The sequence below is a fragment of the Physeter macrocephalus genome, chromosome 10 (assembly GCF_002837175.3).
Source record: "Physeter macrocephalus isolate SW-GA chromosome 10, ASM283717v5, whole genome shotgun sequence".
Classification (NCBI taxonomy): Eukaryota; Metazoa; Chordata; class Mammalia; order Artiodactyla; family Physeteridae; genus Physeter; species Physeter macrocephalus.
Genome location: NC_041223.1, coordinates 58142369 through 58155599, shown reverse-complemented (window position 1 = coordinate 58155599; position 13231 = coordinate 58142369). Strand labels below are relative to the sequence as shown.

The window sequence follows — 13231 nt, the reverse complement described above, 5'->3', positions numbered from 1 at the left end:
AGCACAGGCTCCAGACGTGCAGGCTCAGCGGCCATGGCTCACGGGCCCAGCCGCTCCATGGCATGTGGGATCTTCCCGGACCGGGGCTCGAACACGTGTCCCCTGCATCGGCAGGCGGACTCTCAACCACTGGGCCACCAGGGAAGCCCTGTTACATGTTAAATTATATGATTAAGTTTATAAGTGCATAAAAAATTTACTTAGGAGAAATTAATGTGTACAGAATGTTCAGGGAAGGCTACATTGGAGAAAAAGAATCAGAGATGCGTCTTATAGATTTATAAGATGTGTCTTACAGATGTGTCTTATAGTGGAGAAAAGGGGAGATCATTTGGGGGCGGGGGAATATGATGCATTTGAATGATTGTACAGAAAAATGGTGGGAAACGAATATGGTTAAGTCATCTTTGGGATCGTACTTTCCTTAAACTCTCATGATTCTGGTTTTTTCATCTGTAAAAAAGGAAATCACAGTACAAATTTGAGCTGTTGTGAGAATTAATGGAAGTATTATAGGCAAAGAATACAACACAGTCTTGGCCCACAGTAGACCCATTTGATGCTAGCTACTGCTAAGATATTCTTTTTTTCCTGCTACTATCACCCTCCCAATTCAGACTTCTGTCATCTCAGACTCTTTCTTCAAGATGTAATGCAAGTATAATTGTTTGGAATGGTCTTCTCTGACCCAGTCTGATGGTAGAAGTGAGCTCTCCCTTTTCTTTGTATCAATACTATTCATGTGACACATAACAATTTACTTATTTTTCTTTTGATGAAATCGTTTCTTTTTTAAATCAGTTTTGACTACTGACTCTTTCTAATGCAGGAATACTTTATTCTTTAAAATAAAAGATCAGTGACTAAATCTATTTTCAAAGAATAGATTTAAAAGTTCTGGGATTATTCCTTTTTGCCATCAAGGTCTTTTCTCCAAATGCTCTGTCTTTAATAACATATTTGCATGGGAAAATACCACATCTCTCACTATAAACCTCTTTAATATAATAACATCTTGATTAGATTCCAAAATAATTATATTATTAATGGATTTGTAATGAAGATAGATCTTATTCACAGATAATGCTATAATGTATAAACAAGTGCTCATCTTTATTGCTGCGAGATAATCCTGATATCTCATTTTGTAAATGGATTTAAAAAATGTACTTGCTGTGCAATTAGATACTGCTTATTTTTGACAATTGATATTTGATAAATTTTGTGTGTTTTACTGTTAATAGTTAACAACCTAGTTCTAATTAATTAATCAACCAACATATAACACATTGAATTCTACTAATGAGGATGTGGTTAAAACAACCTGCTCTTATTTAAAAATGATTAATAGGTTTTTAAGAGCAGTTTTAGGTTTATAATAACATTGTGGAGAAAACAGAGTTTCCATATATCTTCTTCTATTCTACCCCCTTTCCCTACAATTTCTCTTATTATTAACAGATTCCATTAGTGTAGTACATTTGTTACAATTGATGAACATTTATTGATACATTATAATTAGCTAAAGTCCATAGTTTTCATTAGGGTTCATTCTTTGTGTTTTCCAGTTTTATGGATTTTGATAAATGCATAGTGTCATGTATCCATCATTACAGTGTCATGCAAGATAGCTTCACTGCCTTAAAAATGTTCTGTGCTCTACCCATTCATCACTTTCCCCCTCCCCTGAACACTGGGAAACCACTGATCTTTTTGCTGTCTTTATAGTTTTGCCTTTTCCAGAATGCCATATGTATGAAATTACATAGTATGTAGTCTTTTTATATACGTCGTTCACTTAGCAATTTGCATTTAGGGTTATTCTATGTCTTTTTTATGGCTTGATAGCTCAGTTCTTTATGTTGCTTAATATTATTCCTTTATACACATGCACCAGTCTGTACATTTTTTCAATTAAATGGTTAAAAGTGTGGGTTTATATCTTTTGTTTCAAATGACTAATTTCTTTTATAATTGAAAGCATACTATATATATTTTTTTCCCTTTAATAATTAGAATATAACTTTTTTAGGCAATGCTAAGTAAATTTTGAAATTTGATGTATGTCTAGTCAATCCTATTAATATATGCCTGTAGAACAACATTTTCGGAATAATATAGTAGTTTTGTTTTAATATGTTACTTGAATTGTTTCCTCACTTTTGCTGATATATATTATGAATCTAAAAGTACTTTACCAGTTTAAAGCATACTCACTGACACGTTTTATATGTGGTGAAATTTTGCTTTCCATGTGCCTAGGAGGAGGGTGGGTTACAAAGTTAAGTGGCACATGATAAACTATGCTGAATTCAACCACCAAAACAGGAGCAAACCACCACTCTATTTTTTCCTTTTTTTTTTTTAACCTGGAATCCTTGTTTCTTATATTATCACTTTCCTTCCCTAACAAACTTGTTTACTTTTTCAAACCATCTCCCCTTTGTTGAAGATGCTCTATTTGCATGAACTCTGCACCTGACCATCTAAATTCTGAGACTATAATCTACCAATTCCTGCCTTTGCTTCTATATATTTCCCTTTCCTACATTCATTCTACATGAATGTATGAATGAATGAATGATGTCTCCATGATTCCATTTCTGGTTTCTGAGATGCATGACATGTTTAGTTCTAGGTATAGATTCCAAAAGCTTAGGTTTATGTCCTTGGTTCCAATGCTCAATTAGTTCTATGACAATGAACAAGTTTTTAACTTCTGTGGTTTCAGTTTCCTTATCTAAAAATGGGAATAACAGTAGTATTGTGTAAGAATTAAATGTAACAATTCAAGTAACCTTCTTAGCACAATGCCTGTTGCATAGCATATGCTCAAATAGCATGAACAAATATTATTGTTAAATTGACATTCCTTGACTTATGAACATGAAATATGATTGTACTCTTGCCAGGACGCTGAAGATTTGTTTTTCCTTGCTAGTTGTTAGGAAATATCTTTCTCTGTCCATTGCTACTCTCAGAGATATTCTATCCAAGCATCTGCCACCACCAACCACCCGCAACATACAAATACACACAAATGCGTACTCAGAATAATATTGTCAACAAACTTAGCCTCTCAGAGAAGGTTCTTCCTTAAGTCCTCCAACAATCCCTGAGACAAGGAAACAGTAGAGGACCAATTTCATTCTTTTTTAAAAAAAATAAATTTATTTATTTTATTTATTTATTTTTGGCTGCGTTGGGTCTTCGTTGCTGTGCAGGGGCTTTCTCTAGTTGCGGTGAGTGGGGGCTACTCTTTGTTGCGGTGCATGGGCTTCTCATTGCGGTGGCTTCTCTTGTTGCAGAGCACGGGCTCTAGGCACGCAGGCTTCAGTAGTTGTGGCACGTGGGCTCAGTAGTTGTGGCGCACGGGCTTAGTTGCTCCACAGCATGTGGCATCTTCCTGGACCAGGGCTCGAACCCATATCCACTGCATCGGCAAGTGGATTCTTAACCACTGTGCCACCAGGGAAGCCCAAGGACCAATTTCATTCTGTTGTACATCTTTCTGTAGTTCTTTAAGATGAGCATTTCCGTATATTCTCTGAAAGCTCCATATGTTTATAAAAATAAAAGAAATACAGAAATACAGATTCCTATCATAGGTTGGAATAGATGCCTTTGTTACTTCAAAATATTGTAATTATTTATTTCAATATGTTAGAGCTTAAGTTCATCCCTGACAGATGGTTAAAACGTGGCGAGTGAAAAGCATTAGTAATTTAACATATTTAAGCTACCTGGAAAATTAGCAACTTTGTGACAATTGAAAAACTAATTTCCTAATGCGATTTAGGCAAGGCTGCAAGGATTTTCTTTAAATACTATAAAACAAATTAGAGAGATAGTAACAAAATTCAGGGGCAGTAAACAAAATCACATTAAAAGAGGATTTTCACAATGTTAACTATTTAAAGAATAAAACATTTTAACTGTGCTCTGTAGTTTTAAAACCAGAAAAATAAATGTTTCTCGATTATCAGCTAAATAATTTGAGGTAGTTATTATTATTTACAATTTGACCAAAGTATTTATAAAATCATAATTGATATTGTTTTTAAAGTTTAAATTAAAAGTATTATGAGCAAGTTTAGTAGCATAATAATACAGGTACTAAATGTACAATGGTTTCTTCAGTGTTTTTCATCCTATACAGTTTTTCTTTCTATATCTATGTGCAATAACTGCTGATTTGTTAATCTAGAAACTCATAGAAATGAGTAGCAGAGTAAATCAGATGCTTCACTTCAGAGTTAAGAATGCTTTAAGTGTTAACATGACTGTTGCTGAGAAAATTCTTGAGTGTAAAGTCTTTGTTTTGTTTAATATGGTTACTACTTTGTTGTGACAAAACACTTTTTTTTCCTTTTTTGTGTTTCTACAGAAAGCTGACCTTGCAGTTGCTCCACTGGCTATTACCTACGTTCGAGAGAAGGTCATCGACTTTTCCAAGCCCTTTATGACACTTGGAATAAGTATTTTGTACCGCAAGCCCAATGGTACAAACCCAGGCGTCTTCTCCTTCCTGAATCCTCTCTCCCCTGATATCTGGATGTATATTCTGCTGGCTTACTTGGGTGTCAGTTGTGTGCTCTTTGTCATAGCCAGGTAACATGCTCACTTTTGTGATTTTTTTGGCAATTGTTACCTCCTTTTTCTAACTAATAATTGTCAAAAGTCACAATCGATGTTACTTTTCTTTTTCTTTATTTCCCATGGGGTGCTGGAGAATAATGAACTTTTGAGAGTCATATAACTTATTAAAATGTACTCTGATGCCTTTTTGGGCAGAAAGCATGCTGGATGTGTCAGTAAGCTATAAATGTGGTAGAGTTTACTCTTCTGAATAAGAAGCTAGAAACAGTTCAATTCACAGTGATATAAAAACTATTTCCTCATTTTGAAAATTTATCTTGAACCAGGTAACAAAACATTATGTTTTACTTATTTGAATTAATAAAACAGTTATAAGAAAAACCAAAGTGGTAACATTTAAAAGGAGGCTTTTAAAAACAAAGGCTAGTTAAAAATAAGCATTTTAAGTATAAAAAGACTACCATGATTTTCTACATAAAATTTGTCATTTTTTGTTCACAGAATATATCACCACAAAAAATTGCCTTATTTTTGTTGACTTGTAGGGTATATTTCAATCATAGCATCAGAAACTCAAATGCCTAAGTGAAAAAATATATTTTTATAATGGCTTTTAAAATCTATGATATAGCTCAATATATGTTGCTTTTGCTACTTTATTGTTACTCTGGAAGTGGAAATTTGTAATCATTTTTCATTTATGCTTACCTCACTACCAAATTTTCAACAGATAGATTATTTTGATATGCTTTAGCTTATTTTTGCCTTAATTAAGGAGATTAAAACTATCCCTGGGCTCAGAGCTCTACTGTTACTTGAATGACTTTGGAAGTCACATACTCATTATAGTCTTTGAATTTTTATATTTTATCAGATATCAGAAAACTCTAAATCCAAGATGAATTAGAATGCTACATATAATTTTTTCATGTTGATAATAATACTTGTAATGTATAAATATTTTTGCCTTAAATTCAAAATTAAGTATTAAATATGTGGGTTAGTTTTTCAATTAATTTATGTGGGTTCTTCTGATCAATTGTCACTAAGGATATTTGTCTTTCCTTGAACTTTTTTTTAATGAAGTCATATTTTTTTCCAATCAGTGAAAAACGCTTAGTTTATTCAATTAAAAAATAAATAAAATCAATTTTAGAAGTAGTATAATATTTTTGATATATTTTTATATGTTTACATTTTATAGTTATACACATAGATATTTCTGATACATTTATACATAAATGTTATACAGATTTATAATCTTCCACCTAATAGGTTCAATATTAACACATGAGTCCTTCAGAAAATTATCAATTGTATTTGACTGAAAATTTGTATTGGAACCATATATGCATATAACATTTGTAGCAATATGGTAGATTGAGTTAACATTTTTATTTGAAGTTTAGAGTTTTTCCCCCTAATTGAGAATTTGGAGTAAAAAGTTCATAAACTTTTAGCTCCAGTTTTTTCCATAGCTTGTACAAATATAACAGCCTTCTCATTTTTGAGCATCTTTGGACCAATTGCATCTTTTTTTATAGTGACCAACACAAGCCTTCCTGAATGATATGTGTGCAGAGAAGTGAGTTCACAGATTACAGCTTAAATAATTCAATGACTAGAGAACTCTACAGCCTGCCCACAGAACAAAAATAAATAAATAAATATTCTAATGTTCAATTTTTTGATGTCTGCAGGTACACCTGTTCCCTCTTAATCAAATTAACTAAAGTTCTTAGGAAGGATATAAATAAAGCCTAGAGGAACATGTCCTGAGACAGTTGTGAGGCAATTGTGTGGCCATCAATCAAGCTAATTAAGTTCTAATAGTTTCCAGGGGATCCTAAGCAGAGACTATTGTGTTACCTCAAATTCAAATTAGAAATTTTAGATATTTCTAATTTTCTGAGCCCAAATCTTCTAAAATTAGATTCAAAAGCAGATACTGAAACATCTGAATTTTTTTCCAGGTTAAAAGAATATTAGCAAATAGAAACATGTGGTATGGATATGCATTTATCTAACTTCTAAAAATTTCTAAAACTCTCACTTTATATCAAATAATATAATATCTGTAGAATTATGATAACCTGTATTAATTTTACATGAAAGAAATTCATCCATGTCTTTCTATCTGAGAACATAACATTAACTGGTGTGCCATTTTTTAGGGTCTTTGAATTTTAGAATATTACTCTTGAATTTTGTCAGTGATTAATTGAGTGGATTTGAAAATGATTCTCTTTCAGCATCTTATTCAACGATGTGAAATGAAGTTTAATATCTTCATTTATGTGTATATTAACAAATATTCTATTAAATAATAAATAATATAGGGTATCCTATATTAAGTAATAAATAATATTACATATTCTTGGTAAAGTAATATGTAATATAAAAATCAATTCTTTACAGATTACCTCAGAATATTTTCTTCAATTCTCGACATTATTATAATCTTGTATAAATATTGTCAAATTAAAAAACACACTAAAACTCAGATTAAAAGAAAGTTTCTTGAGTAGAGTCCATTTAAATTCTAAACTGAACCTCCAAAACCAAATGATTTTGTATAAGTAAAATCCACTCTGACCTGGTATTGAACTCTTGCTACCGTGAAAGAAGTTCATGATGTGCGAATGACAGGAAAATGTCTAAATTTCAATTGTAGAACTTAATTACCTTTCTAACCAAAATGACATCATGATTATTTGTTGTCAATTCAAAATAAATGTAGCATTTTTATTTTATCTGTGAAAAAAGATTATGTCTTATGGCATACAGAGATCACGGATGAACATATTAACGTCATTATTGATGTCAGAATAAGTATGGCATTTCCTTTATGTATATTCTTTGTCCTAATGATTACAAAAAAAAGAAAGACAAATTACATTTTAAAATTCTCAGATATCTGTCTTATTTTCACTGAAATTCAGAAAACAAAGTTCTAAAATAATACCACTTCAACAACAAAATGTATATTTATTATCAGATATTATGCTATATTGAATTCTAAGAAGTTATGTAATATCTACTTAGAATTAAAATAAATTTTATCTCAAAATTAAAATATAGGAAATGATTTAAATATCGTTAAAATTTTTAATTAACATTACTTTACTTTTGTTTCAGTCACCAGCTAATATTGTCCCAATTAATCTTCTATGTCTTTTTAGCTACCAAGCCACACCTTCAATTTGTTTTCTGTTTCCACTTTAATTATTCCATCAATCATTCACTCAATTAGTCAAATATTTCTTGAACACTGGATAATTAGGATTACATGAAGTATTATACATTAATTTATATCCCTCATCTATTCATTAATTTATTCAGCACGTATCTACTGATTACCTATAATGTTCTGAGAATTGTACCAGATGCTTAAATCCAAGAACAAACATGGCTTGATACATTTTTTCATTAATAAACTCACAACCAATGTGTTTATCTGACAGTAAATATGTATTGGCCTTGAATGAAAGTCATGAAAATGTTTTATAGTTATCCAATATTTTTTAATGAATTACATGTATTTTAAATATATTTATCTAAAAATGACTTGTAACATATATTTCACTGAAGAGAAATATACAACTATAAAGGAAATAAGACATTAGGCAGATTGTTAGTTATCATTAGAATACTAGATTTGAGGCTTATTGAATATCTGCTGTATCATAGTATCAACAATATTAAATTTAGGATAAATTTGTAAGTGATAATTATTAATAGATTATATGTTTTTAAAATTAAATTTAAAAGTAAATGATTGTTATCATTTTAATATTTCCCCTAACATTCATTTTATAAGAAAAAAGATTATCTAAGAAATACTTGAAAATGCTCTAAATTTATTTTAGCAAGTGTTAAGAAAAAAATACATTGTCTTGTTTGTCTTGGTATGGTTTTATAATCCATGATCTCTTGCAAACAGTTGCATTGTTGTTTATAGCATAATGACATAATCAGCATGCTTATCTGAATTAGCTGAGAACTCTTATTTAAGAGTAAAGATGAACCTGAGGTACTGCATTCTAGATAAAGAATGGCCTTATCCTAGGTATTCTAAGAATAGCTCTTGCTGACAGAGGATTAGGAAGAAATCTTGTCCGTGACGGGCTTGTGCTTAATCATATATGCCCCTAAATCATTTTCCCTCTCTTTCTATTCTTTTCTTCCTTTGATCTAGGTATATTAGTATAGGGATGGCAATTAGTCATATAAAAAGCTTGTTTAGGAAACCCACCCTTTACACTAATGAGAGATATTTTTCACCTTGCTTCAAATATTTCCTTTGTTAAAAAAATAGATAATATTGATATAATAGATCCTATTTATAAAATAAGTCAATTTAGTTTACTATAATATTAGATAATTTAAAATTTTCTTTTAGCCATAGGTGTCACCAAGACAACCAGAGCTGTTTTGAAATTTAGCATGTAAATTTTGGTCTAAGGTCCTTAGTAGTTTGATATACAAAGATGAATAACTGAAGGTCGAACTTAAAAGAAAGGAATAATGGTATACACATTTCCCTCCAACAGGATTGACGTAACCTTAATAATTATTCACTAAGCATATAAGAACTTTGCATATTTTATTTTGAGATTGGCATTTAAAAATTAAATACAAATAAACTCTGGAGAAGAAAAATAATACTATACCAAATTTGGTAGTAATAAATTATTACAGAAGTTTCTTAGATTACTTAAATGAACAAATGATTATGCCAAATATAGGAGAAAGAGTAAAAGAAGACAAGAAATTTTGACCAACCTGGCTTTCTTAGCAAGAATAGTAAATCAAGGATACTCAATGTGTTATATACATAAGATTAGTTTTTCTAAGTTACAAAGAATATAGGAATTTCTTGTATGATTTTACATTGAATTGCTTTGCCTGGTTTTTAAGATATTAGAATATCATCTATTATATTATTGGATTAGGTTGCAGGGGAGCAAGGGACAGTCTCACTAGAATCTGCTCAAAGGTTTATTATTACAGTGACTGCCAGGCCTGTCTTGACATACATTTTGGCTCTAACATGGTCTACGGTCACAAGATGACAAGGCTATTGCCTTACTGAGAGTCCTTATACTTGCAAAAATATTCTGTATTTCTCTTGGAGCTCAGAGGTAAAGATCTTCTAAACATAGTGTTTTTGATGGTTTAACAAAGTTTAGAAAACCATGTCGAAAGTGCTTGCATTAACAGCTTTGATCTTGGCTCCTGATTAGTGTGCAATAGCTTTTATATTCCTGTCACGATGAGTGACATTTAATGTATGGTGAAGGGCCACAATTAATGATTATGCACTTGGAAATGGATTACTCTTTTGGTGGGATGTTCAATGTTAAACTAATCTGCTGTCAAAAAGACTGTTGTCACATTGAAATGAAATGCCAATTTTGTTGCATGCCTTTGCCACCAACTTTCCCACCTCTTACAAGAAAAGCATTTCAGTTTTACATAACATAATTTTAGATGTATTTTACTTTTATGTTTTATTTTTTTAACTCTAGTATATTGCAGGGAAGCCTATCTATTATTCCTCTTCCCATTTAGAAATTTTCCTAGAATTTAATGGAAATTTGGTTTAAAATAGTACTCTCTGCTAGTATGCCTTTCACACCTACAAAAGTGATTATTATAATTGTTTATACTAAGAAATTCCTCAATTATGGACCTAAAAGTCAATACTGAATAAAACTAAATGCACTTTCAAATTACATTTCCATAGGAGTTGAGGCTACTTCTGTATTAACAGATTTTTTTTTACAATTGCTATTTGGTAAACCCATTATAAAATAATTTACCTCTTTATTTTTAATGCTTCTAATAATATTCATGGTTGAAAGTATAAATGGAGTCACTAACCCAGAAAAAATTCTTAGTTTTTGTAATTGGTAGAACCAAACCAATTGAAACTAAGTTGAGTCAGTGGCTTATTTTCAACTATGGTGAATATGGTATCTAGACAATTGAGACAGTAGAAATTTTGACTGAAATTATCTGTATAGGAGAAAGAAGATAATCTCAGTCATCATAAGAGAAAATAAACATATTCCACTTCTCAATTTTATAATTATGCTAGACATTTACAAGAATAAAAGATATGATAAAAACTGAGTAAGACAAAGACAATTTAAAGTTAAAGTGATTTTTTGGTAATCTGTAATCAAATGCTTCTTGACATTTTATTTTAAAGATAATTATGCTTGAGTATCTTTTAAAAGTCTCCGCATCTCTTTCCAAATTATTTTTCCACAAAAAAATGTTTTTGATTATTAGGACAAAATTAAGTACAAATGTAAAAACAGAAGTTTGATAGCCCATTTTTATTTTTTGTATCCTATGGATAAATTTTTTGCCTCTGTGCCTTTACTTGCTTCCATCACTGAATTGAATTCAAAGACTCCTAGAAGCAAGATAGCTTCCTCTGTCCAGTCATTGCAAGTGTGTCCATTCAATAAATATCTTGGCCAGTGAGCTTCTGAGAACTATGGTCACTCTATGATTATTTGTTTCAATTTAGAAGTTCCACAATGCCTAGCTCAGTAAATCACAGAAACTAATTTTAATAAATTACAGTATATAGGGTCACATTAAGAACCTTGAGAATGCTAAAAACTTGAAGTTTAATTTTATTAAATTATTATATTTGCTACCAAAAAATGGCACACCTCTGTTCTTAATGAATCCTTTATGGAACATGTAGTTATAGTTTACACACACACACACACACACACACACACACTCATACATGCACACTTCCTGATGAGAAGCAGTACATTGTAAGAAATTTTTTTCTTTGAAAGATTTGGAAAAGGAGTGTGGTGTCTCTTTGGCAGTTGCTACCATGTCTCTTGTACATTTCTCATTAGCTAATTCGAAAAGCTAATTGATTGAAAAGCTAATAGGACAAGAACAATACTGTGAATGGCTTGTTTCTCTTTTTATTTTTCTTTGCTTACTTTTCCTTTTTTTTTTGACCATTAGAAAGAAATTCTTTGAGGTGACTCTTAAAAAAGAACGAACAAGATAAAAAGAACCCAGAATTTCACCAAGTGATGCACTTACTCTTCAATATTTTGCAATTTCTCGGTAGCTACTTCTCCCATAACTGCAGAGGCCTGTGAATTGTTTGTAAGAAACTATCATCCCAGCTTGTTTTGTCTGTGTTAATTATCAAAAAAAATTGCACTTCTCTCTTTCCAATTGTCCCCTTGGACTTTGAGGGGTTTTCTCAGCCACTTAAGAAAGGTCTTCACAATCTGAAACTGTCCCAAGAAAGTCAGTGTCTTTTAAGAATAATTTAACAATGTTCTTTATAAAATATTTTAATCTACAGTGTCTAGTCAAGAGAGACCAAAGCTTCTACATACACCTTGAAACAGTGGAGTCTGTGCAGGAAGCCAGTGAAACAAAGATAATGAGTAAAGAAAGATTCTCTAGGAGTCTGTTTCTTTCTTTCTACATATGTTTGTACAATGATTGAGAGTACTATGCTCAAAAAGGTAGTTGTCTTAAGAAATATAGAGGAAATAGATCATTTTTTTTCCTTTAATCATAAGCATGGTGCCTAAATTAGTAACATTTTTATTTGGATAAATCTGTCCCTTTGCTGTCAATTCTTTAGTGTAAGAGTTCTTTCCGATTGATGGTTTCCTATGTAGTCTTGTAGTGGGCTGGCGGGTCATGTGAAGGAAGTAATTGAGAGAGAAAAGGAAGAAAACTAATATATACTGCATGTCAACAATAGCCAGGTTAATTTGAAAACCATGAAGAGATTAATTTATTAGCTTTTTTCAGTAACTATTTTTATGGTTTAAGGAATGAATAGGTATACATCACCCCTGCTCCCATACCTCTCACAAATGAGATTAGAGATGTTTACCCTTTGTTTAATGCTATTATTGTTACACTTTTAAAATTCTAATTTATTTTAGGGAGGAAGTTGTTCTTAAGAAAAGAAAACAGATTTATAAGAAAACAGAAAACAGACTTAGAAAAGGAACTTCTATCGTTTGGTTCTTTTTGACTATCACATTAAATTCATCTTCCACCTTTTCCTTCTAAGATATCAGAAAAAAAATACGTTGGCTACTTTTTAAAAATATTTAATAACGCTATAGTTAATATTTGTACTATGTGTTAGTGGTATATTGCTTTATAATAACAGGTGACTGCTTAAAAGTATCACCCTAATTAGCTACGCTTAAGAAGTGTGTCTTTCTCTTTAAAACTGCAAATAAGAAAGCTTAAAAAATATTTCCATTCACTTGGGCGTCTAAGCAGGAGACACAAGCCATACATGTGCAGATTTACCTTATAAACTTACTCTCTAGAAATGCTAACTTCCTTCCCCTGCAAATTACTAGCTGTATATAGTAAAAGAATTGAACCACATTGTGAGATTTTCTGGAAACTAAAGATGCTATTGATAATGTTTTGATTTTTTAAAATAACTTATGGATGTGGGAGAAATATCAATATTAAATGAAAATGTATGGATGTAATTTTTAGTGGTAATTTATGACTTTATTTCTTCATGCTATGTAACATAATGCACTCTATCCAAATAATTAATGAGTAGGAGATATAGTGTCATCAACCAGTGTAA

The 13231-nt window shown here is 31.1% G+C and overlaps 1 protein-coding gene across 6 annotated transcripts in view; it reads left to right on the top strand.

Annotated features, from left to right (window-relative positions):
• Positions 1-13231, top strand: part of GRIK2 (glutamate ionotropic receptor kainate type subunit 2) — a 677382-nt gene that overhangs the window by 527083 nt on the left and 137068 nt on the right. For 5 of the 6 annotated variants that reach the window (XM_028494615.1, XM_028494616.2, XM_055087599.1 and 2 more), the window contains one exon: positions 4388-4611. In XM_028494615.1, coding sequence (XP_028350416.1) covers positions 4388-4611 — 224 coding nt within the window. Of the gene's footprint in view, positions 1-4387; positions 4612-11607; positions 12078-13231 lie in introns of those variants that run through there. The other variant, XM_028494619.1, reaches the window with a different exon arrangement.